At 35.2% G+C, this 25,145-nt stretch overlaps 14 protein-coding genes and 4 pseudogenes across 18 annotated transcripts, besides 2 other annotated features; 11 read left to right on the forward strand and 7 right to left on the reverse strand.

Annotated features, from left to right (window-relative positions):
- Positions 1 to 25,145: part of a mobile genetic element that runs on past both edges of the window.
- TVAGG3_0655860 (uncharacterized protein) lies at positions 1,095 to 1,457 on the forward strand (the record flags this gene model as incomplete). The annotated part of the gene is made up of 1 exon (XM_051241827.1): positions 1,095 to 1,457. The coding sequence occupies one exon, from the start codon at positions 1,095 to 1,097 to the stop codon at positions 1,455 to 1,457; it is 363 nt and encodes a 120-aa protein (XP_051088414.1).
- TVAGG3_0655870 lies at positions 1,724 to 2,567 on the reverse strand (annotated as a pseudogene). The gene has a single exon. A coding segment is annotated over exon 1 (844 nt).
- On the reverse strand, positions 4,414 to 4,899 carry TVAGG3_0655880 (uncharacterized protein; the record flags this gene model as incomplete). The annotated part of the gene is made up of 1 exon (XM_051241828.1): positions 4,414 to 4,899. The coding sequence occupies one exon, from the start codon at positions 4,897 to 4,899 to the stop codon at positions 4,414 to 4,416; it is 486 nt and encodes a 161-aa protein (XP_051088415.1).
- On the forward strand, positions 5,390 to 5,791 carry TVAGG3_0655890 (uncharacterized protein; the record flags this gene model as incomplete). The annotated part of the gene is made up of 1 exon (XM_051241829.1): positions 5,390 to 5,791. One exon carries the CDS (start codon positions 5,390 to 5,392, stop codon positions 5,789 to 5,791), a length of 402 nt encoding a protein of 133 aa, XP_051088416.1.
- TVAGG3_0655900 (uncharacterized protein) lies at positions 5,811 to 5,963 on the forward strand (the record flags this gene model as incomplete). The annotated part of the gene is made up of 1 exon (XM_051241830.1): positions 5,811 to 5,963. One exon carries the CDS (start codon positions 5,811 to 5,813, stop codon positions 5,961 to 5,963), a length of 153 nt encoding a protein of 50 aa, XP_051088417.1.
- On the forward strand, positions 6,143 to 6,727 carry TVAGG3_0655910 (phage tail repeat-like family; the record flags this gene model as incomplete). Its single annotated transcript, XM_051241831.1, has 1 exon — positions 6,143 to 6,727. The coding sequence occupies one exon, from the start codon at positions 6,143 to 6,145 to the stop codon at positions 6,725 to 6,727; it is 585 nt and encodes a 194-aa protein (XP_051088418.1).
- TVAGG3_0655920 (uncharacterized protein) lies at positions 6,902 to 8,025 on the forward strand (the record flags this gene model as incomplete). The annotated part of the gene is made up of 1 exon (XM_051241832.1): positions 6,902 to 8,025. A coding segment is annotated over one exon (1,124 nt), but the record flags the coding sequence as incomplete, so codon positions are not given.
- Positions 8,986 to 9,568, forward strand: TVAGG3_0655930 (annotated as a pseudogene). Its single transcript has one exon. A coding segment is annotated over exon 1 (583 nt).
- TVAGG3_0655940 lies at positions 9,605 to 10,465 on the forward strand (annotated as a pseudogene). Its single transcript has one exon. A coding segment is annotated over exon 1 (861 nt).
- TVAGG3_0655950 (uncharacterized protein) lies at positions 10,880 to 11,390 on the forward strand (the record flags this gene model as incomplete). The annotated part of the gene is made up of 1 exon (XM_051241833.1): positions 10,880 to 11,390. A coding segment is annotated over one exon (511 nt), but the record flags the coding sequence as incomplete, so codon positions are not given.
- On the forward strand, positions 12,056 to 12,952 carry TVAGG3_0655960 (organellar and viral DNA polymerase type B; the record flags this gene model as incomplete). The annotated part of the gene is made up of 1 exon (XM_051241834.1): positions 12,056 to 12,952. One exon carries the CDS (start codon positions 12,056 to 12,058, stop codon positions 12,950 to 12,952), a length of 897 nt encoding a protein of 298 aa, XP_051088421.1.
- Positions 13,994 to 14,605, forward strand: TVAGG3_0655970 (organellar and viral DNA polymerase type B; the record flags this gene model as incomplete). Its single annotated transcript, XM_051241835.1, has 1 exon — positions 13,994 to 14,605. The coding sequence occupies one exon, from the start codon at positions 13,994 to 13,996 to the stop codon at positions 14,603 to 14,605; it is 612 nt and encodes a 203-aa protein (XP_051088422.1).
- Positions 15,065 to 15,514, reverse strand: TVAGG3_0655980 (protein of unknown function, DUF4106 family; the record flags this gene model as incomplete). Its single annotated transcript, XM_051241836.1, has 1 exon — positions 15,065 to 15,514. The coding sequence occupies one exon, from the start codon at positions 15,512 to 15,514 to the stop codon at positions 15,065 to 15,067; it is 450 nt and encodes a 149-aa protein (XP_051088423.1).
- TVAGG3_0655990 (uncharacterized protein) lies at positions 15,977 to 16,268 on the forward strand (the record flags this gene model as incomplete). The annotated part of the gene is made up of 1 exon (XM_051241837.1): positions 15,977 to 16,268. A coding segment is annotated over one exon (292 nt), but the record flags the coding sequence as incomplete, so codon positions are not given.
- Positions 19,918 to 21,490, reverse strand: TVAGG3_0656000 (annotated as a pseudogene). Its single transcript has one exon. A coding segment is annotated over exon 1 (1,573 nt).
- Positions 21,631 to 22,512, reverse strand: TVAGG3_0656010 (protein of unknown function, DUF4106 family; the record flags this gene model as incomplete). Its single annotated transcript, XM_051241838.1, has 1 exon — positions 21,631 to 22,512. A coding segment is annotated over one exon (882 nt), but the record flags the coding sequence as incomplete, so codon positions are not given.
- TVAGG3_0656020 (kinase-related family) lies at positions 23,426 to 24,453 on the reverse strand (the record flags this gene model as incomplete). The annotated part of the gene is made up of 1 exon (XM_051241839.1): positions 23,426 to 24,453. A coding segment is annotated over one exon (1,028 nt), but the record flags the coding sequence as incomplete, so codon positions are not given.
- TVAGG3_0656030 (protein of unknown function, DUF4106 family) lies at positions 24,585 to 24,936 on the reverse strand (the record flags this gene model as incomplete). Its single annotated transcript, XM_051241840.1, has 1 exon — positions 24,585 to 24,936. A coding segment is annotated over one exon (352 nt), but the record flags the coding sequence as incomplete, so codon positions are not given.
- Positions 25,027 to 25,145: part of a mobile genetic element that runs on past the window's edge.

The raw sequence follows: 25,145 nt of genomic DNA on the forward strand, positions 1-25,145 counted from the left end.
GACTTTTTTGTAGAGCACTCAAAATAGTATAAATGAAGTTTTTATTCGGAGGGCTTCCAGGAGCTTTTCACAAATTATATATGTTTTCATGTTTTGTCACTTTTCAGGTAAAAACATTTTTATTATTGTATATAAAATGAATTTTACAAAACCACCGTTACCCTTCTTTGGAAATAAGAGTAGATGTAAAGATATTCTATTGAGAGAACTTAAGAAACTACCGAATGGTCTAACATTTGTAGATTTGTTCGGTGGAAGTTTCTATATATCCCATTTGTGCCATACCGTATTCCCAGACTCAAAGATTATATGCAATGACTTCGACAACTATATGGACCGTCTCAAACATATACCAGACACAAACAATATATTGAAAGAGTTAAAAGAAAAGATACCTATAGGTAAGATGGAACGTATACCATTAGATAAGAAAAATATTGTGAGAGAGGTTTTGAAAAAAGCAGAATATATTGACTGGGATAGTATATCTGCTAGACTATTATATAGTGGTTCTATAAGAGTTCATGACATTGAAACACTTATGTCAAAAGTTTTATATCTTAACTATACAAACGTTTTCAAAGAGAACATAGAAAAATATATTGAGGGTATAGAGTTTGTGAGATGTCATTGGACAGAGTTGTATGAAAAATTTAAAGACAAGGAAAATGTTTTCTTTATAGTAGACCCACCGTTCTATAACACATGGGATTTTCAATACCAAGTAGACTGGACTTTGAGAGACTCTTTAGAAACTTTAGACGTTTTACATAACCATCCATGCTTTTACTTTACATCCGATAAAAGTGGTTTGGAAAGTGTCATGAGATGGTTAGAGGACATACATGACTATGAGTATAGATATGACAAGATAGAATATGAGAGAGGTCCTATAAACCGGAAAAAGTGTCATAACAAAGAAATTTTATTGGTAAGTAAATGTGGTTTGAAATAGGACTACTTGTTTTAGGTTTTTTCCATTGTGTCATTTACTTATTTGACGTGGCAGAAAGATATAGAGAATATGAAGATGAACCAATGTCTGCAAATGTTCAGCATATGTACTCGTAAGAGATATTTTTATCTAATATTAAATGGACGCACAGAACTTAGCGAATGCACAGCAACCTGGACAACCAAACCCAGAGAATATTCCAAATGAAGTTAGAATACAAACTGCAATGGCAAACTATGGTCAAGTGCCAACAGATGTACAAATGCAAACTGCCATGTCAAATGACGCTGCGTTAGGTTTGCCACCATGGTATGCAAATATGAGATGGAAAGAGTTTTATACAAACCCTGAAGTGGGATATAAACAACTCTATGCAGATGACGCGAACACAGGAGTTGACCCGGAATATGTTTTCTACCAGAGGAGAAATAGAATGTATGAGCTCCAGTTAAAAAATGCTATGGAACTCAGAAGGAAACGTAAGAGACTAGGCGGACATTAGATTTTTACATATAGTAAAATGGGTTTCTTTGGAAGAATAGGAAACTTCTTTCGAAATGTTGGAAGAGGTATATGGAATGGAATAAAATCTGTCGGAAGAGGAATTTGGAACGGAGTCAAAAATATTGGTAAAAGAGTAGGTCAGTTCGTTGGTATTATACCTAAAGACCCTGAACCAGAAGAACAAGCTCCTGTTATACAACAGCCTGAACCTGCACCACAGTCTAGTTGGCAACCAAATCCAACACCTTCAACCGTATTAAAAAATTATATTTTTACCGTTCGATAGTAGTTGTATATGAAACTAAGTTCTAAGTAAAACGCATGGTATAATGGAATTATTCTCTTTCTTCCATCTGTTGTAAACCATACTGAAAGTCTGAAATACTTCCACTCGGCGGTTCATATAGCTTTGTAGGTTTTTCGTAAAAGTCATTTGCCAAGCATAAAAAAGAGTTTTGTGCACCAGAAAATGAAGCATGAACTATAATAGCATCTGAGTCGAAACATTTTCATATGTTCCATTAGGGTTTTCGACTTCATAAAAGTCCGGGTGTACTGGATATTCTGCAGGCTGATTTAACATCCTCAAAAATCTATACATGCCAAGTTGTTATATTTTGTAGAAATATAAACGTTTTCTCCAAGGTCTTCTATTCTATTGATTTAACAGTTGCATTTTTCCTGTCATAAATAATATCGAGATGGTACTCTCCTTCGTCAATGTTGTACTGTTTTGCATATTCGAGATAGATATCGTTTATTTTTTCTTGAAAAGCTTGAAGAGTTGTTTCTAAGTTTACAAGCAAACTAACTTGTAAAAGTTTTCCCTGTTCAAATTTCTCATACGTACGTTTTTCTTTGTTATAGTATCGAACTTCAAAACCGACCGTAAATGGGAAACATGTATGGCTTCTGAAATGAACTTCATTCTACGAAAGCCAATAGCTTTTGTGACGGATGGGTCTCTTAACCATCTTAACGGGTAGTCAAAACGATAGCCTTCATGCTTTACGGTCTCTGTCTCAAACTTTTGACCGACATTAGTAAAAAGTTCATCTAATGGTTTAGTTGTAGCAACTCTTGAATTTTCTTTTTCTATTGAAAGCATATTTTATCTAGAATAAAAATGTCGAAAGAAACAGCGTCTATGAGAGAAATAAAACACACAACAGACAACTCATTTTGCAAGCTCTAAATAAGAACACAACAAACTTTTCAAACTATTCTAAGATATCTGAGTCATTGAAAGAAGGAAACTTAAAACTGACATTAAACCCAATGACAGACGAGTTTCTGTTTCAAGACAGTAAGAACCATACTGTCTGTATAAATCCAACAAAAGGAACTTTAAACGAGAAACCTATAAAAGAACTTCTTTTGAAAGCAGATGTTGACAACAAAGCTGACAAAGAGTATGTCATTGAAAAAGTTCAAGAAGAACATGACAGAGCAGATGCAACATATGCAACAAAAGAACATACTCATCCTGAACTAGCAGACAAAACATATGTTGACAATAAAATGTCAAGTGAAGTGACAAGAGCTGAAAACGAATATTCTAAAAAGACTCATACACATACCATTGCAAATATTACAAACTTACAAGAAACCTTAAACAGGAAAAGTGACGTTGGACATACACATACCATTGCAAATATTACAAACTTACAAGAAACCTTAAACAGGAAAAGTGACGTTGGACATACACATTCTATATCTGAAATAACAGACTTAAACGTTAGCCTTGACAACAAAGCTGACAAAGAGTATGTAGATGCAACAAAAGACTATATTCTCGCATGGACAGAAAGAACATACCCACAAAAACATCATACACATAACATCTATGATGTAGATGAACTTCAAGAAAAGTTAGATGGCAAAGCTGACAAGAACCATACACATACCATTGCAAATATTACAAACTTACAAGAAACCTTAAACAGGAAAAGTGACGTTGGACATACACATACCATTGCAAATATTACAAACTTACAAGAAACCTTAAACAGGAAAAGTGACGTTGGACATACACATTCTATATCTGAAATAACAGACTTAAACGTTAGCCTTGACAACAAAGCTGACAAAGAGTATGTAGATGCAACAAAAGACTATATTCTCGCATGGACAGAAAGAACATACCCACAAAAACATCATACACATAACATCTATGACGTAGATGAACTTCAAGAAAAGTTAGATGGCAAAGCTGACAAGAACCATACACATACCATTGCAAATATTACAAACTTACAAGAAACCTTAAACAGGAAAAGTGACGTTGGACATACACATACAAGTTTTACAACTTTTACAGCAGATGATATAATATTGAACTTTGACCTTGGTTCAAGTGCACCTTCAGAGAATCCAAGCACTAGTGTAAAAGATACTCTTAACAATTTAGTTAACAGTTGCAGGAATATCGAAGAGCATGCCAGAAACTTTGAAGCATATGAACTACCAACAATGTTAGAGAAGAAAGCAGACAAAACAGAGCTTCAAACATTAAAGATTGAAATACTTCAAACAGTATATCCTATAGGTTATATTTATACGTCAATGAACTCTACCAGACCAGAAGTAGTACTTGGTTTTGGAACTTGGACTCAAATAGTCGACAGGTTTTTGTATTGTGCAAACTCTTCAAAGGAAACAGGTGGAAGTAAAACGATTTCAGGTGAAAACCTACCTGCGCACAGTCATTACATAAATTTAAGTACATCTCTAGAAGGTTGGCATAAGCATAGATATTGGGATTGGTCAAGAATGACAAAAGGTAAAGGATATGATGTTAAAGACGACGTTGAGTTTGCTATAAATTGTTACTGGAGTGACACTCAGGGAGGAGGAAGCCATACACATTTGGTTTCAGGGTATACGCAAACAACGGGACAAAGTAAAGACTACATGCCACCTTACATGACAGTTTACGCATGGTATAGAAATGCTTAGTCGTCATTTTCAACTTCTTTAGCATATTCGTCTGGAGTTGTCTTATATTTGTTAGGAACTGTCTTTGAAAGTATACCACCTTGAACTTTGACAAGTTTGAAACGAGGTCTGACAATAGTAGTTTTATCTTCTGCTTGCAGTCTGTACATTTTGCCATGTTTGCCTAAAACTTCATAATATTCTCTTGTATACTTTCTTCTATTTTTACGAACACGAATGTGAGTACCTGTCGGGTTCCCATTGTTGTCATAGTCAATAGTATTTTCATATGGGTCGCGTTTAGGTATTTCTATTTTTACTTTGTCACCTTTCTGAAGTTTGAAGCCCGGCATTCTTTCTTGTTTGTCTCTTTTGACTAAATTGTTAAATATATAGTCTTTCTCTAAGTCAGGGTTGTTTTTCATTTCTTCGGGGAAGTGGTTTCCCAAACCTTTTTGTTTACGGCTATTGTAAATATTTAAAACTTGTCTCATCTTTGCCATGGAGAAGTGTCTATATTTGTCGTCATATGACATTTCATCTACCTCACCACCTTGTGGTTGATTTAAGTCTCTTAAGATTTTTATACAACTGTCAATGACACCAAGAGCAGAATGGTTTTGGTCGACAATGAAATATTGGTTTACATTTTTTGAACGCAGATAGTTTTTAATATCATCTGATTTGAAAGAACTTTCATAGTCAGATGTCAGTTTTGTTGGATGGTATTTGTCAACGAATATTGTCAAAGCAGTTTTCACATCTAAAATATTTTTGGACCATAATGGTATGGCTTCACAGTATCTTGTGTTTTGACCAACAAATATTAACCAGTATGGTGGTCCATCTTCTCTATACCTCGGAATGTTTTCCAAGATATCCATAAACCAAGCATTTGGTGTTGAACTAAAGATTTTTACCATGAGTGCTTTCTTTGTCGCTTTAGAAACATAGGGGTCCTTGTTTGAATTCGTCATTTTTAACCCATAAGAAATGGGTTTATTTGGCGCATTAGCAGGAGTCGCATCTAGATTTTTGCCCGCAGTGGGAACAATAGCCAGAGGTGCATTTGGAATTGGAAGGAAGATTTTGAGTACATTAGGTATACTGAAAGAGAAAGCACAACCTATTATACAAACTGTACAGAAAGGTTGGGAGGTAGCACGAGATGCAGCAAATCTTATTCCAAATCCTGAAACAAGAGGAAAAGTTCAAGGATGGATGGACAATGTAGGAAGACAAGCAGGAAACTACTATAACAAAGCAAATGACTACTATAACCAAGCAGGGCACTATATGGACCAAGGTGAAAGATTCTTTAACAGAGGATATAACCATGCACAACAGTGGGTAAACAACAACCAACCTCAACCGCCTCAAACGTGGGGAATGTAAAATTTTTTACTGAGATGAAATGAACAATACAGCATTGAGACAAATGGGTTCAAGATGGATTTGTCGGCTTCCAGCAGTTACACAACGTGTTTGTCAAGTTCTTCCTATACCTCAGGAAGTTTTAGACCGACTTAAAAAACCTAAACAACCAGTTGAAAACAAACCAAACTAAAATTTTTTACTGAGATGAAATGAACAATGCAGCTTTAGACAGAATAGGTCATGGAAGACCACCTTTTAAACCACGTGTTTGTCAAGTTTTTCATATACCTCAGGAAGTTTTAGACCGACATAAAAAACCTAAACAACCAGTTGAAAACAAACCAAACTAAAATTTTTTACTGAGATGAAATGACCGAAGAAGTTGAAACGGTAGATTTGACACCACAAACAAAAAGTTCAGAACCATTGTCAAAACCTGTCAAAGAACTTACAGATGAAGAGAAAAATTCAATAATAGAAAGTGCTAGGTCTGGAAATACAAACTCTAACTACAAAGTCACTTTTCATAAAAATGGAACGGCAAGTATCTCAAAAAAGAAACAGACTCTCACAAATAAAATATTGAAGTCTGAAGGAGCTTTCGAGACAACAGATGGAAAAGTTTACTTCACTGACCAACAGTTCATTATAGAACATCTCATTGACTTAGAGTCGAAATATTCTAAACTTTACAACAAACACAAAAAGTTGAAAGGAAAACAAAAACAAATGGCATATGATATTTATGAAGATGTTGACGACACAACTGTTCCAGCAAGTGAAGTAAAGTCAGAGGAACCGAAAAGTGACGAAAAACCCATAGAAGAAGAAAAACCAAAAACTGAAGATAAACCAAAACCAAAGTTTAGTTTCCAAACTAAACCAAGTCAACCTTCATTAGCTGGTATGGGTTGGCGTCAAAGACTTATGGCAGCAGGCGGTTATGTAAAGTAAAGAAAAAAATATTTTTTATTTTTATAAAAATGCCCCATATAGAATGGATAGAAAGTCTGCTAGAAAATAAAAGCAGAGTTGCAAAGATATGGTTGGAGAGTTTCGAAGAAGTTTAAATATAGGAAGGGAAGACCCATAAAAGTCTATGACAAATTGTCTGGTCTTCGCTACGAAATGGATTTGGAAACAGCACGTGCCAATTATCCAAACAGACTAGAGAGGTTAGAAGAAGAACGTCTTATGGACATGCCTTTCGATGTTAGTGAACCTCAAGTTGAAGGACACGACGGCTTTGCCAGATTCTACTGGAAACATGACGAACAATTGCATCCTTTGAGAAGGAAAAAAGGAAAAGGTGAAGACACACATGCTCCCATGGAAAGAACAAGATATGCATATGAAAAGTATCGTGAAGTTCGAAGTAAAATTACATCTGGTCGAACCTTTACAGTAAACTTTGACAAAGGAAAGAACAAAGAAGGCTTCATGGGAGTACTTGCTGCAATTCAAGACGGAAATAAGAAAGGACACAATCTCAGATTGACCGTAACAGATTTGGATGGTCACATTTACTATGCACATGGCAATGTCACAACAGCCGCACAACTTCTTGACGCTTTCAAGACTACAAAGAGAGAACAAATGTTTGACTCCGACTCAGACATTTTGAATGCAATTGAAGGAATTGCAAGTGTCAAGTTCGAATGGTTCCAACATAACCCTCAAGCAGTCAGACAACATGCTGGGTATTTCCCGTTCAGAAATAAGTCTGACATTGACTTGACAAGGTATGGAATTTACAATTCAATTGAAACAATTGTCAATGAACCTTGTATTCTTACATGTCTCAGGAACTCTGGTCTTGTTACAGATGAGAAGATGAAGTATCTTGAGTCATGTGTGAAAACAAGGTACATTCTCAGAGGTCAATTGGCAAAAGTTGCACCGTTGGCAAATGTGAATATTCGAGTCAACATACCGACTGAGAAAGGTTTTTCACATGACGACTATGTTGTTGACAAAGACTTACCATGGTTGAAGATTGTACTTGTCCACAACCACTTCATGTTGAACGAAAGTCTTACAAACCCATTGTTCGGAAAAGGCAAGTGCAACATTGTCAGAGCTGTTAACATTCTTTTCGAGAAAGGTTTGTTGGAACCAATTCCAGATGACAAGCTGACAGAAACTTTTGTACCAAAAGACGAAACAAACTTTTTATTGTTAGCAAGACCAAAAGTTGTTCCAGACAAAGTTCTAGCACAAAAGAAGTACACAGTTCCAAAAGGAGTTGGATTGTTCGGATACCAACCTGAACCAGAAGAACTTCCAATGAGGTTGCAAGAACTTCAAGATGCTATAAACAAACTTCCATTGAGACATCCAATTGACGTCAAATTGTATTGGAGAGCTTCTGAGTTAGGTCAGAAGGTTTTATATGAAACAGGTTGCTTTGACGATGTTTATGAGATAACAGGAGAAGTTTCTCAGAAGATAAGAGACTCACTTGAATTTCCAAAAACTGGACCGATTGGATGCGACAAGTTCGACTCAGATGAAAAAATATACTATGTCGACCTTAACGCTGCATACATGAGGTTTGTCCAATATATTCCAACTGGAATTCCAAACGAAGACGGTGAGTTCCCGGGAAGGAACTATACAGTTGGAAAAGTCATACAACAAATGTATGATATTAGGAAAGCTTCAAACCCCAAACTTGCAATGACACTCAAATTGCTTATGAATTCGACATGGGGATATTCCATTAAGAAACCTCAAGCGATGAAGAGTAAACACTATGAGAAGGTCGACAACTTTGTTGAAATGTTTTCTCCTTTTGTTTTGAAGTACGAGTTCACCGAAGGTCAAAGTGGCTTAGTAACCACATTAAAACCTATTGTCGAACATTGGTCGTACCCTCAGTTCGCAAAAGCAGTCCTTGACAACTACAACAAATTCTTCTTCGAAGTTAAATCCAAAGTGAAGGTTTACTACGAGAACATTGACGCACTCATGACGAACGAAGAAGGATACAACAAACTCATTGAAATGGGAATGGTCGGTGAAAAGATGGGCTGTTTTAAGCTAGATAAGGTATTTTCCGAAGTTCATGTCCTCTCCAAACGTAAGTACTGGGGTATACTTGAAGACGGCACAGAAATAAAACATTGCATGAAGTAAAAAATTGCATGAAGTAAAACATTGCATGAAGTAAAAAATTTTTTCAAAAAAATATTTTTTTTATTTTATTTGAAATGTACGCTGAGTTTGTTGGAGAAGACCGTTGGGAAACTTGTTTGTTAGATGAGAAATATGAAATTCACTGTTGTGAGTCATTTGAAGTCAGAAACAAAAAGACAAAAAGAGTTTTAAGCGAATGGGAGCAAAATGACGGATATGCTACTATGAAGATGGGTGGGAAACGCTATCTTAAACATGTTGTCATTGCAACTCATTTTATACTGAATCCTAACAATTTACCTTTTGTAGACCATATAAACCATATAAGAAACGACAATAGACTTGAAAACTTACGTTGGGTCACTCGTTCTGAAAACAATAAGAACAAAAGCAAATTTGGAGATATTGTATTCGAATTTTCGACGAACTAGAAGATGAAACAATTGAAATTACAGACTATGGTAAGCATACGTTTGAGTTTTACTACTATAGCGAAGAACAAGACTCTTCTACTTTTATACCGGCGTAAACTATAGGAAATTACAAGTATATTTTACTAAGGAAGGCTATGCTTATGTAAACGCTAGAGATACAGATGGAAAATACGTTCGAATACTTCTTAACAAATTCAAGAAGCTATATGGCATACCATTTTAAAACGTTTTTAAAACAGTATATTTTTACATATATTAAATGCTTCAGGTTGAAAAAACAAAGACAAAAGTAGCAGATACAAAACCGTTAGACTATATCTTTACAAATGCCGGTAGAAATATTTCAGATGAAGAAATTTCATCCCGAAGATACAGGTTTGACTATCCAATTCGTTGGCTTCAAAGTCCTTCAGATGCAAAGGCAATAGGATTTAGAAGAGTTTTGTGTTTTCAAATAAACTAACGCGTTTATGTTCGCAGTATATTTTCATGGTCAGTATAAAGGCTCTGATGGTCTAATAGAAAAATTTGACGAAATGAAAATCTTTACAATTCGTTCAGACGAAAGTCTTGAAAAAACTCTAAATGACTTTCAAACTCAAATAAACAAATACTACTGGGAATTTCAAGAAAAATACGACTCTTTACTAAATGGAACATACTATCTGAAACTAGAATATGACAAGATGAACTCCACCGTTTCATTTCAAAAGATTGAAATTAACCCTCCAAGAGATACAGAGTTTTTATATTGGGAGTAGACAAACGTTCTTGGCACAATTTCTTCGGTTACTAAACCAGAACGAACCATTACCACCAGATGGTCCATTTAAAATTTATACTTCCACCAGCAGATTTGACAGTTTATAGAAACGTATTTGACTCTCAAAATGTCATGTGTCATGCAAGTTTCAGTTCAAGCAACAACAGTTTTCTTTGTATCGGTAAGGACTTTTATGACTTTGCTTCTAAATTCTACGAACCACCTAGTAACAGTTTCTCTGACTTTCAAGTTTGGTTCACAACAAATGGCGTGCAGCATATAATTCCATTGTACTATGACTTTTATCTCGAATTGTCTTTCATATACAACTACGGAAAAGTGCTGAAAAAGTATTGAAAAATATATTTTAGGGTAGATGGTTTTTAGGTGTCACCAGGTCCCCAGGTCCCCAGGTCAATTTAACTTCTCTGAAAAAATGAGACAACATGACATTTAGACAACAACACAGGAAATAAACTTCTTCGTAAATGTTTTGTCATGATTTCATCGTATATGTTTTGTTGAGACTTCATCGTAAATGTTTTGTTGAGACTTCTTCGTCAATGTTTTGTCATGACTTCTTCATCGTATTCTTTTCACCCGTTGAATTTTGTATAAAAAAGCAACCGCCGGAATTCCGGCGGTTGGTATATTCTTCACAAAATGCTTGTTTTGAGGTCGAGCCACAAACGAATGTCCGACGGTTAAGCCACAAACGAATGTCCGACGTACCACCCAAAAATATTTTTTATTTTTATTGTAAGAACTGAAATGACAGTCGAAGCAAAAACGTTCACGAACAAATCTAATGGCGAAACATTCACAAAAGGCACTTACAACGGTATTGAAGTCTTACGTAGAGACAAGGATGGTTATATAAATGCAACAAAGATATGTCAGCAGTTTAGGAAAGACTTTAGAAGGTTGTTGGAAAATAAGTCCTGGGAAGAGTATTTTAAGGCATTTTGTGAAGAATATACCAACCCGCGGAATTCCGCGGGTTGCTTTTTATACAAAGTTCATGCAGGAATTCCGGATGAAATCAAACAGGTTAGAGGAACGTATGTAGACCCAAGACTTGTAAACTATATAGCAATGTGGGCTTCTCCAAAATATTGTATAGCAGTTGGAAAAATTCTGGACTCCATAGACAAGAAAGTTCATGAGAAATTAGATGAAGAAGAACTTGAAGATACAGTAGAGAATGCAAAACCTTTGTTCGAACAAGAAGTTAGAAAAATGTGCGAAAAACAAATAGAACATGAACGTGAGATATGTTCTGGTTATAGAGATTCTCCATACGAACTAGACCAATGGGAACAAGAAGATTTAAAGAGAGAATTTAGAGAATATGAACTCGCTAAAATTTCATTAGAAGCTGCAGAAAAGAAGTTAAAAGTTTGGGGTCGTTTTGTACAAAAATATTGTGAGTAAATGAACCATTTTTTTTATTGAATTCAGCAAAAATATATTTTAGGGTAGATGGTTAGATCTAACCTCATTTCTACCCTCATTTCTACCATCGTAGAAAACACACAAAACTCTTGAATTTTGTATAAAAAAAGCAACCGCCGGAATTCCGGCGGTTGGTATATTCTTCACAAAATGCTTGTTTTGAGGTCGAGCCACTTTTGGCTCCACCTCTTTTTTCAACCAAAACTCTTGAATTCGGCAAAAATATATTTTAGGTGGAACCAGGTCCCTCGGTCCCTCGGTCCCTCGGTCAACTAACATCTTTTTGAAAATGGTGACAACATGACATTTTGACAACAACACAGGAAATAGACTTCATCGTATATGTTTTGTCATGATTTCATCGTACATGTTTTGTTAAGACTTCATCGTAAATGTTTTGTCGAAACTTCATCGTCAATGAGCGTAAATCAGACAAAAATATATTTTAGTTTTTTTTTAAAAAAAATATTTTTTTATTTTTATTGTAAGAACATGTTAGCAACAACTTCACCAAACTCGTTAGTCATGAACCCAACTTCAATGTTAGTAGAGATGAAAAGCTTCATTCCTTCTTCATATACTTTCGAAACAGAAATCCAGAAGATAAAGCAAGAACTTCTCCAAGGAGATTTAGATTGCACTGCAAAAGATGAAGAAAATGAAGAATATCTTTATGAAATGCAGGATATTATTGACCATCTACCTAAACTTCCTGAAATACAACAACAAAAGCTCACTATTCCTGAATTCGATGAAATAGAAGTCAAAGCAACTGACTCAGTAGAAATAAAGAAGTTCATACGTAAGGTAAACTATGAGTTTCTTGGATTTCATTGCAACCACAAAGACTGCGATATGGTATATTTCATTGACATATATAAATCTGGGGAGTTTAAGACCTACGACAACTTTGTTTCGTTAGTTGCAAAATGTGTATGGCAGATAAGAGATAAAGATAGAAGAGGTAAAGTATGGAACGGACAGATAAAACCCGCAACTTTTGAGTTAAAGAAAACCATTTACGCCTTAGTTGTTTTAGCAGGACAAATTTCAATGTACAATGCAAAAATGAACCCACAATGTTCAAAATGTAAAGCAGCAATGAGGAAATATAACTACTCCGTCAAAGAGATAGAACGTATGCGAAACGACTATGCTGACTTAAAGAAAGAAGCAGAGAAACCAGCAGAAGATAAAATGGACATGTTGACATTTCTGAACAAAAACTATCCAACTGCTGACGATTTCCTTCTTTCAGATGTCAAGAAGAAATATAAAGAAACATTCGGCATTGTTAAAACTTTTGACATACTGACAGAAGAAATAGAAGCTACGAAATTGTTTAGAATTTCAAATATACATCGTACAATTCATGTAAAACGCTTATAAAACTTTATGGTAGAAATGAGGTTAGAAAAGAGGTTAGATCTAACCATCTACCCTAAAATATATTTTTGTCTGATTTACGCTCATTTACGAAGAAGTCTTGACAAAACATTTACGAAGAAGTCTTGACAAAACATATACGAAGAAGTCTTGACAAAACATTTACGAAGAAGTCTTGACAAAACATATACGAAGAAGTCTTGACAAAACATTTACGAAGAAGTCTTGACAAAACATATACGAAGAAGTCTTGACAAAACATTTACGAAGAAATCTTGACAAAACATTTACGAAGAAGTCTTTTTCCTGTGTTGTTGTCAAAATGTCATGTTGTCACTATTTTCAAAAAGATGTTAGTTGACCGAGGGACCTGGTTCCACCTAAAATATATTTTTGCTGAAAAAAATGACCAAATTTCATGATATAACTGTATTTTTTTGACGAAGAGAACTTTTACACTTCGTAAAAAAAATCCCTGAAATCGTGAAAAAATGACCAAATTTCATGATATAACTGTATTTTTTTGACGAAGTGAACTTTTACTCTTCGTAAAAAAACTCTATGAAAACAGTGAAAAAATGACCAAATTTCATGAATTTCCTCATATGTTTGCTACCCTCGAAAAACCGAGGATAGAGATTCCGTACGAAAATCGTAAAAAAACTCTATGAAAATCGTGAAAAAATGCGACCCTCGGAAAACCGAGGGACGCCTAAAACACATGAAAATCGTGAAAAAACTCTATGAAAATCGTGAAAAAATGCGACCCCGACTTTTACAGGGGTCGCCAAAACTCTATGAAAACAGTGAAAAAACTCATGAAAATCATGAAAAATTGCGAGTACGTAAGAAAACGTAGTCGCCTAAAACACATGAAAACAGTGAAAAAATGACCAAATTTCATGATATAACTGTATTTTTTTGACGAAGTGAACTTTGACACTTCGTAAAAAAACTCTATGAAATCATATCTTTTATACAAGATAGAAAAAAAAGTTAGTTTTTATTTTTTTTATTTTTTTATTTTGTATGTAAGAACAGAAAATGTTAAAGGTTGAGTTTGAAACAGTTAAAAAGATAGACAATGACACCAAAGTGGTTAGAATAGGTGATTTAAACGTAAGATACTCAAAGAAATACAACAAATATTCTTTGTCAGACATTCTAACACTATCTGGAAAGAGAGCAAAGGACTGGGTTAGAAATGCTTCAACTCAGAAAATTTTGACAAGAAATCCTGAGCTTTTGATATCGGTAAGATTCTATGGAACTACAGCATATCTCATCGACAAAAGTCTTATACCAGTAGTTTTGTTATGGTTAGACCCAGTTGTTGGATATAACTTCATAACATATGGTTCATTCGATACGGAACGTTGCAGTGAAGGCTTACTTTACATCGTTCAGAAACCGAAGGACTTCAATACAAAGAGATATAAGATAGGAAGAACATATAATATAACTAAAAGATATGACAGTACAGTCAATAGAGTTAAGGTTGTGTTTGTAAATGATATGAGAGCTGCTGAAACAGAACTACTTGAAAAGTTTGAGAAAATGTATGGTGCTCCCACGAAAGGTAAAGAAACGTTTGAAGTAGATGAGATAGATAGTGCTATAAAATTATTTGACGAAGTTGCTGAAAAATACATGTAAAGCGTTTATTTTTCAAGCTTGACACCAAAGATGGCTCAGGTAGCTCTATAAGGTAAATTGTCTTGTCAAATCCTTCTGGCATTCCGAGTCCTTCCTTCCGACATTCCGAGTCCTTCCTTCTGGCATTCCGAGTCCTTCCTTCCGACAGAAAAAGTTTTTCCTTCCGACAGGAAAAAAATTTCTTGACAACAGGAAAAATTTTTTCTGTTGTCCGTCCGTAAACCATTCAAATTTTCGAAAATTGAGAACTTTTTGGCCGACCTTCAGAAAAAGTTTTTCCTTCCGACAGAAAAAGTTTTTCCTTCCGAGAGGAAAAAAATTTCTTGACAACTGGAAGAACTCTTCCTTCCGACAGGACACAAACGGATGACTGACATTCCTCTTCCTGAATGTCTTCCAAAGCCAGAAGAACCGAAAGCTGCAGAACCACAACAGACTAAGACTAAAACACTTACATTTTCAAGCTTGTCTTGAAACAATTTGAACTTTGTTTGCGTAGATGTGAATTCTGAAAGAAGTATGAGGGTCTTGTATGACTTTGTACTTCTCCCATAGTTCATGTCTGTCAAACTTACCTGCCATGGACTCTTTCATAAGTTCCATGAAATCGTCTTCGGACAATCCGGGGAAAAGTATAATATCAGTAAGTATTCTCTTTACATCCTTACTTAAACTCTTGGCTGTCTGTACACAAATGACAACTGAAATGTTAAAGTGTCTGAGCTTCTTAAGAATTCGACACATGTCTTGTTCTCTATTCTTTAACAAAGGATGAGAGGCGAAATCATCTAAGATAAGAAGACATCTGTGAGGGTAAGTCTTCCAATCGTAAGATTGCAATTTCTTCGAAATGTATTCTATCTCTTTCTGTTTGTTTCTGAAGTGTTTCTTCTCTAATATTCTCTGCATTTCCTCATTTGGGTCTTTAAACTTAGAATTGACATACTCATTTATAGCATTGTACTTCAAAACTCTTCTTTGGTACTTCTTTATCCAATCCAACAACTCAGAGTCTTTTATACATACTAACTTAGACTTCTTTATAATATCTTTGAACGAATTGACTGTTTGGTCAAATTGACCCGAAGTACTACAAATGACTACTAACTCATAGAATGGGTTCTTCTCATCTAGTTCTTGTTGTTGTGCAGCCATTTTAAGATAAGTGAAAGTCTTACCCGACCCAGGTGGTGCAATTAGACCTGTTATACCATTCTGAGCAAATAGGAACTTGTCATGTATGGGTTTTATCTGAGCATTTTCCAACTTCCTCTTGTTCTTATTTAAAACATTCTCAAATTTTTTGTCAATGTCAGCAAACTTTTTTTCTAACATATTTTTAGAAAAATTAAAATTTTTATCTTTTAGGAAATGTCTAGCGATTTCGCCATCTATATTCGAGACAAGCTTTTCGACAGCAAAACATCTGTCGACCATAAAATCTTACATAGTGTAAACAAGAAAGGTGAATTTGTTCTAAAGTTCTGTTTCTGGGAATATGACAAGAACCATAAAACATTAAGCAGAGCAGTCTTAAAATTTGTCAATGACAGACTTGTTGACAGAGATGACGCCTCTTGGAGAGATGAAGTCCAACAAAACTTCTTAGAATGCAAAGAAGACACATGCGCTGTTCTTGAAAATGAAATAGAAAACAGAATAGAAGAGCTATTAAATGACAAAGCACTTTTACAAAAATATGGTTCTGAGAAGTTTGACATAACTCCACCAGAGAAGAAGAAGAGAGAAAAGAAAGAAAGAAAGTAGAAGAAGAGAAGAAAGAACGCAGAGCCAGAGAAAAGAAATTTGACATGTAAAAATAAAATTTTATTTTTAGAACATTTCTGGGTCAATGTCAATGTTCTCTTCCTCTTTAGGAGCAAACACTGGCTTAGACTCTAAAATCTTTTTACCCAATTTACCTTGAACTTCTACAACTTTAGATCATAATATTCATAGTCGTCTGCTTTCTTTGGTTCATAAGGTATAACAAGTTTGTATGCTTTGCCTTCTTTAAGGTTTGAAAACCTTCTGTCAAAACTTTCTTTGACTGTTAACAAACCTTCTATGTCTAAGTCTTCAAATTTCGCACCATTTTTAGTCACAATAGCAAACTTAACTGGTTCGATGTTCCAAACTTTGTCAAATGTAGACTTTTTCAAAATGGTAGAAAGTAAACATTCAAATATGTGAATGGGTCTAGTTCTTCTTTAAGTCCTGACATGTACTTGTTTACTGAGATGAATTTCGTCATCTTTTCTATCGGATAAAAAATATTTTTTTTTTAAATTTACTCAGAAAAATTTTTCTTTGTATATACACCATTCTGTACGTCTAAAAGACTTTTGACATTTGCCAAAGAATGTACGTTTAGACGCTGTCATATAACCATACTCTTGACAATACTGTTATATTCATCGTACAATGACCTTTATCTAAACACTCAAAGTCAGTTTCATCTATGAACAGTTCATATACACTCTTGTTTGCTTCTAACAATGTTTGTCTCTCTTCGGTATGTGGAATTTGTCTTGGATTGAACTTAGAAATATCTAATGTCATGAAATATGAGAACAAGTGGTTTGTAAAAGTCAGGTGTCAAAGTTTCTGCTAAGTCGTCAAAATATTCTGTATCTTGCATATGAGCTTCTGACGTTCTGACAACTACATATCTTCTGTCAGAACTTTCTAACTTCATCGAACGGCATTGTTTTGAAACCATGACGAAGTTTGCAACATTTTTCACAAACTCTTTGGTCTTTATATTTTCTTCAACAACTCCAACTTTGTCTGTTATAAGACTCTTCAAAGCATCTGAGTTCAAAACTTTTGTTGTATCTATACTTTTGAAGTTCGTTACATACTATATAAGTTTCATATTCTCTATTGAAGAGTTAAACTTACCGCAGATGTTTTCTAAGTTTGTCATATTAGGGTTCGAATAGCCCTCTAACAGTTTGCACAAAATATCTGTAAAGAAAGTGTTCTTACCTGTTCCTTGTTTTCCAATTATGATGAGAGCAGTTTCATTTTTAGCACTTGGATGTTGTAAGATGTTTGCAAACCAACATAAGATATACTCATAGACTCTTTCGTTTCCATTGCATATAATTTCTTTGACATGGTCTAACCAAGCTTCTATAACATTTTCTTTCCATTCTACTTGTTCGTATTTATATCCAGTGAAGATAGAATAGAAGTTTGGAGATGGTGTATAGAACTTTATACCACGAACTGAAAAATCTTCTAACTTTGACAATAAGATATCCCAAGCATCTAACATCTTCATACCAACTTGTACGACTTTTATTTTCTTAAGTTTCTGTTTACATTCTTGTTCTGAAACTATTGTCGCTCTTGGTTTGTTAAAGACAACATCCCATTCTTTCATGACATAACATTCTGGGGCAGAGTCAACATAAATGACTAAACGTTTCAAATTCTCGACTGCTTTGTTTATAGTCTCTAAATGGACACATATTTCTGAAGGCTTGGAAGTCATAAAAATCTGAAACATCTATTCTGTACATTTTTATAAAAATAAAAAAAATATTTTTTTATTCTTGACTTTGTTGTTGCATTTGTTCCATTTGTTGCATTTGTTGTTCTTGAGCTATTTGTTGTTGAAGTTGTTCTTGTAGTACAATACTTTCACCAGTTGCATCTTCCAATTCGAAACTTTCTGCCGTCATTGACAAATACATAGGACATAAAAGTTTTACAGGAACAAAGTTTGCGTCAACTAAGGTTAAGTTTATGTTTGCTAAAGTGTTTGAGTTTACTAAAGCTGAAAACTCTGCATTCGAATGAACAATAGGCAAACCAGCAGAGAAAGTGTTGTTTATACGCATGAGTATCTTTTGGTCATAGTAGTTTCTGTCGACATTCGAATAGCACTTTGAACCTAAGTTTGAAACAATATATAAAATAGGTGTACTTAAAGTCAATGGAATAGATAGACCTTGTATGACACCTTTTCCTGTTATAGGAAACTGTTGGTAGTAAAAACCAGATATAAGTTTTGTATTATAGCTCATATCGTTTATACTAAACTCAGTCGGACATCCAAACATAATGAACCTGCTCTAGTTGCAGCACATGTTACATCCGTCCTTAAAGTATTAAATAAGTCAACAAAACCTGTTGGTGGTATATCTGAGTAAGTATCTTCAAAGAAGTATTTTTACCATTCACAACAACAAAAGTCTTCTGGTGTCAAAAGAGCAAAACAGGCTTTAGTCGTCATCGTGTTTAAGGTCAGTTTACAATATCGTCCTTGAGGACTTTGTAAGTTTGTTGTTATAGAATTATATGACTCAGGGTTTTTAGTCGTAATAGTATAAACCACTATGTCTTCTGCCATTTACTTAGCAAGTAAATTTTAATGAAATGTTGTGGTCGTCAAATATTTTTATAACGTCTGGGAAACTATATTTTAAGTTCAAGGTTTCACCTCCTTTCATAACGTATATCTTGTCAATGACATTATATGAAACACCACAGCAAGCAATGTCGGGTTCTATTTCTTTGATGTTTATATCGTCTGCCTCTGTCAAAAGTTTCAATAGTTCTTTCAAAATTTCATGAGGTGCAATGACATATGAGTTCACTTTTACGGGGTTGTGTTCGACCAAGTTTAACATTACACCTAAAGCTTGACAAATCTTCTCCTGAGTTTTAAGTTTGTCTTTAAGTTGTTGGTAGTCATTTCGAATATCTGCAACAGAACTTAAGTCTCTGCTAACTTCAGGATATGTTGGTTGTTCTTTTACAGGAACTATTGTTATACCATCTTCGTCTTCGTATGGTTTCCCCACTTCAACATCTCTTTCTTTGACATTGACAACAACACTTTGACTGTTTGTTTGAGTTGGTGAATTTAACTTCACATCTGCCACCGCCATTAAACCTTTTGAAACACTTACGCTTCTATTTTTCGGAAATGACATTTTACTTAGAATAAAAAGATGGACGTATTTGAGTATCTCTTCGAATTGAAGCAAAACAAAGTTTACACACACAAACAATACAAATACACTGATAGAATAGTTCTTTATACAAACAATGGAAAATGTTATAGAATAGCAGTCTTTGCTGAACCAAAATATTTTCATAAAGCAAAGAAAGTTGGTATAACCGAAATGGTGAAAGTTCTTGAAGCAGACAAAAATATAACAACAAAACTTACAGATATTTCTAAAGGTAAGTTTATAATACAATACTATGTCAAAACTGGCGTACTGTCAATATTTGACGGAGAGAAGTCAGTTCAAGAACAACTTACTGACCTGCTGCCAAAATCTGCTCGATGGAAGCTGTCGTTATACCAAATCTGAGGAGCCCCAGCAGGTTTCATCGAACGAATCTTCAAAAGAGCATCTTCCGTGAAAAGTGCTATTGGTTTTGTAAACTTCTTTGCTTTCAATTCATCTGGACCGTCTCTGTCACCAGTATATTGTATTTGAACTGTACCAACAGTTGAAATACCACCCATAAAGTCTTCTGAGTCAGCAAATGGAATGCCAAGCCAAAAGTTTGAACGGTCTCCATTTGTATATTGAGTTTTTTGAGCTCCTGTATGAGTCCATACTTTCACATATGGCATAATAGAACTTTGCATTTCAGGGTTAATGGTTGTTGTGAAGTTGTTGTTAAAGTTCATAGCATCTAATGTCAAGTTGTATGACCTCATATCTTCAACTGTAGAATATTCTTCTCTTGGATAATATTTGCCATCTATGTTTATATGATATTTAATACCAGGGTTGTAGAAACAAGAATAGTCATTTATAGTTCGTCTGAACAGTACAAACATAGTATCTGCATGTTTCATTGCAGTTGTTAAAGCAATATCTGTTCTTGCACCTGGGTCAGCACTTTGGTTTCCAACTTCACCTGCAAAGTCTTTGACAGATATTTGGTGTATAGGGAACATAAGTGGAACTGCAATATATTTGGCAGCTAAAGCATTTGAAATATCTGGGTCCAACATATAAACTGCAAGTCTGCTTTCTATTCTCTTGCATTCAAATTTTTCGCATGTGAACTTAACTGGGTCCCAAGCAGTTCCAGCAGCATTGAAATAATAGTTTACTTCAGTGTTGAAGTTTGAGAAACCAAAGTCTAAGTCAACTTTGTCTTTGCAAAAGTCACAGAACTTGGCTCCACCAGTTCCAGCTACAGCAATGCTGAATGGGTCTTGTGTTGGTGCAATGACTAAGTTATTTTTGCTTGGAGTAAGTTCGATAGAAATTTTTCCTGCCCAGTTTGGCAAGTATCTTAAAAACCTGAAGATGAGGAAAGATGACAAAGGAACTCTAAGTTTCAGTTTTACTTTAGTGGCAGCAGTTCCATCTGAACCAGAAAGGTTAACATAAACTCCTGGAACGGTAGGGTCAAGTCTTCTTATTTTCTCAATGGTGGCATACTGGTCTGTTTGTTCTCTAGCTTGTGGTTGTACTGAGTTTCTCAAAGCGAACCATTCATAGTTTGCCCATGTTACTGTTTGAACTAAGTCAGAGTTAGAATATATCTTATATCCCATGAAAACTTCTGGAGCATATTGGTATCCGACATAGAAAATTCCATTGCAACCTTTCTTGTCAGACAACTTGGCAGAAGGTTTTATTTCAATGTCTTGTTCCACGTATAAGAAAGAGTTGTCAATAGAAATAATATGAAACCTGTCGCAAGCAATATCTACTGTTGTTGAAGAACCTTCTCCAAACTCACCTACGTTTCCATAAGAACAGCAGTTGTATATTCGTAAGTTCCAGGAACTATTTCTGACCTTCTAATGGCATTGTCGCATTCGTTATACCATTCGGAAACATTTCCGTTCATAGCATCCAAAACTGTTGGCGTTATATTCTGAGCGGCGTACATTTCATATGGGTAAAAATATAGAATAGTTGGATTTATATGTCATAATAGAACCCACGTGGACCAAGCTTTACTTTCTTCCTGACTGAGTTTTTAACTCTTCTTTTTCTTTCATTGCCACTACTTTCACTAGATGAAGTTACTTCTTCACTACTTTCACTTTGTTCTACTCTTCTCTTCTTCTTTGGTGTCGCTTTTGGTAACTTGCCCTCTGCTTCAAGTTGTTGCATCTTTGCCTCATGTTCATCTAGTATGTTGCAAATTTCCCATGTCTTTTTTGCCTTTGGGCTCTGGTCGCCCATCTCAGGTAACCTATATCCTAGAAAGAGTTTGTCATAGTTTGTATTTGAGTCTTCGCGTATTGTTTGTATGACTCTTTCCTGAGTTTCCGGTTTAAGCTCTTCAAACAGTGCCTGTCCATATGGAATATGCTCGTTTCCAAATATATGTTTTTGTAGCCATTCTGGTTTTCTTTCCATGTTACCAACAATATCTTTTGTGAATGGGAAAGCTTTTACCCAATCTTTCAGTCTTGCGTCGTTTATTTCTGTAGTTGGTTTTATTTTGTCAAGGAACATGTTTTTCAATACTAACATTTCATTTGGTACTGTCCATTTGAGTTTTCTTAAATATTCATCCCTTCTCAGTTCATTGTCTGCAAAGTAAGTTTTTATGACATTTTGCAAACTTTCGTTTGCAAGGTCATGTACAATAGGTTCTCTTCCTTCTCCCTCCCTAACTTTCTTTCTAAACTCTTCACCAAATATACCATCTCTATGGTTCTGTGTAGTTCTTTGAGATAAATGTTCTAGAACGTCAGGTGTTATATTTCCATCAGCCATGTTCATTTCATACTGGTCCAAAATATCTGCATGTTTCATATCTTTCAATGGCATTAAAGCCGCGCTTAAAATACCAGCTATATCTGGTTCACCATTGACTTCCATTGCGTCTACAACTTCTTGGAATTGTGGTTGTAAGTTTATGAACCACCTATCCGGATTAGCTTTATGACCCCATCTCATTGTAGTTCCATAGTCTGCAGAAACAAAAGTAGGTTTGTTTCCATCTTGGTTAGGTTCTGAATGAACTTTAAACAATGTTTCATTTCTATATGTTTTGTTGAAATTTAACCTTTTATTTTCACCGAGTTCATCCGAAGATTGAACGTTAAATGCTCGTAAGTAAAAAGGGTTGTTGTATTTGTGTACATTTTCTTTCAGTACTTCCATTCTATGCTGAATATTTTCATCTGGTGTTGGAGTCTTTTGTATGTCGGCAAACATTTTTCGATATTCTTCTACTATGTCAGCTGAATTTTTTTTAGACTCTTGGAAATATTCCATATTCTCCGCATACACTTGTTGAGGGTCAAGATTTTTCGGCTGTTCCAAATCTTCATCTAGTTCTGTGAAGTTAGTTTCCAAAGGAGGGACTTGTTCGTTTCCTTCAGGCTCTTCTAGCTGTTGTTGCTGAACTATTTCTTCCATGTCTGGTTGTATCTGAACTAGTTCTTCCTGTGGAGTTTCTTGTACCTCATCTGCTGGCATTTCATATATTCCGAGACCGTTTTCAACAAGTTCCCTTTCTAAGTCATCCGGACTCACAAACCTTTCTTCTTTCGTTCCGTCTCTATTTTTTACGCGTTTCATGAAGAGAGTTAAATTGTCATTTAGCTCTGACATCAAATATCTCGGAGTAAATTCATCCATGTCATTTGGATGATATGCTATTAAATCATATCCCTTAGCGAGCTTGTATTTTCCAGGTTTGAGATTATATCCCCTTTGGTGCAGAGCCATAAAGCTAAATAGGTTCGGGTCAATATTTCCTTCCTTGAACTTTCTAATAGCTTCTTTATATCTGTCACTAAAGTCAATACTATCTGGGTAACCATACTCTTCCTTAAGCATTTTTAAGAATTCTTGGTTTCCTTGTTCTCTACTTCTTTTATGTCCTTGCTCTGTTTGTGGTTGTTGTGCAGGGTTTTGAACTGTTGGTTGTTGTGCTGGTTGTGGAGGTGGTTGTTGTGCTGGTTGTTGTTGTTGTGCTGGATTTTGAACTGTTGGTTGTTGTGTTGGTTGTTGTGTTGGTTGTTGTTGTTGTTGTGCTGGATTTTGAACTGTTGGTTGTTGTGTTGGTTTTGGTGCATGCCTGTGTCTGTGTCCATGTGACGATGTAAATGTTTTAGGTAGTCCTGGTGCAGGTGCTTCTCTTGGAGGGTTTGGTGGTATATAAATTCCAACAGCTGGTATATAAGTTCCACCAGCTGGTATATAAGTTCCACCAGCTGGCACATATGTTCCATCTGCAGCGTAATGTCCTACCTGACTTTTCGTTTTTAAGAAAGCATTTACTAGGTCTGTTTTGGTCTGTTGTAACTCTTTTTCTTGACTTTTCACAACAGTTGCTCTAACGGCGTCATAGGCACTTTGAACTGCCTGTCTCGTTGCTGCATCTGTTATTTTCGTCATATTTTGTGCTACTTCTCTTAACTCGTTGTCGAAACCTTCAGACTTCAGTTTCTTTCCAGATGAGAAGTCGTTCACTAGTTTCACCTTACTATGAAGAGCTTCGAAGGCGTTCTTAAAGTCAGTATTCGTTAAAGCTTCATTTGAACTGTCTTCATCCGCTTGTATTTTTGTCCTTATTGACCCTATAAGTTGGGCTGCTTTAGCGTTGGCTTGGGCATCTAACCAGTCATTGTTAGCTTTTATATATTCTGCGCTTTTCATTGCCTTTTGCATGGCTGCGTCGTTATTTTTACTTTCTTGTGCTAAGTTTTCATACTGTACGGTTTGGTTTTGCAACTGTAAAAGTTTTTCTGCCTTTACATTTGCTTCAACTTCTTTTTTATACTCATCGCTATCCATATATGTCTTCAGGGCTTTTTGTTTTATCTCTTCATCTTTCAGTACTTTATATTGAGTAGTATGGTTTTTCAAATTTATGACATCTTGTTCCATTTTTGCTACTTCTGCTGCTTTTTCTGACACTTTTTTCGCATATTCCTCTGTACTTAGTTCTTTCAGTTGTTCTTCTTTCTTCTTTTTCTCTACGTTTAACTCATTGAGTTTCTTTGTGTGTCTGTCATATTCTAGTTTCTTTTCGTTTTCACTTATTTGCTTCTGTATGTCTATGTTTGACTTTTTGACATCTGCTATTTGATTTTTGAGTGAACTCAAATTCATTTGACTTTGAGGGTTATAGGCTGTTCCGTCTGCAGCTCCACCATAGCCTGCCATTTTCGCTAAAAGTGCCGCTCTTAAACCTCCACTCTGTGCACCAACAACTCGGTTTAAAAGCATAGGATTGCTTGACATTTGTTGCAACATAGTGGGGTCATTCAGCATTTGTTGTTGCAACTGTTGTTGTGGTGTTAGTCTTACTATTGGATGTTTCAATGCTCTCTTCCTCTTACGTATATTCTTACGTAGCTTACGTGGCATTTTAAGTGAAGTTAAAAAGCGGCTTTATACTAAACATCTTCGGGGCTAGAGGGCACGAAGTGCCTGGAAGCCCCAATACCTTTTTTTTTTTATTAGTATATGTTACACGAAATGTAATAAAATGTATTACTTTGGTTTATCAATTTATAAATAAGAATGAAAATTTGTTATAGCTTTGTTCCAATATTTATTTTTATATATTTAAGTTA

The sequence above is a fragment of the Trichomonas vaginalis genome, chromosome III (genome assembly GCF_026262505.1).
Source record: "Trichomonas vaginalis G3 chromosome III, whole genome shotgun sequence".
NCBI lineage: Eukaryota > Parabasalia > Trichomonadida > Trichomonadidae > Trichomonas > Trichomonas vaginalis.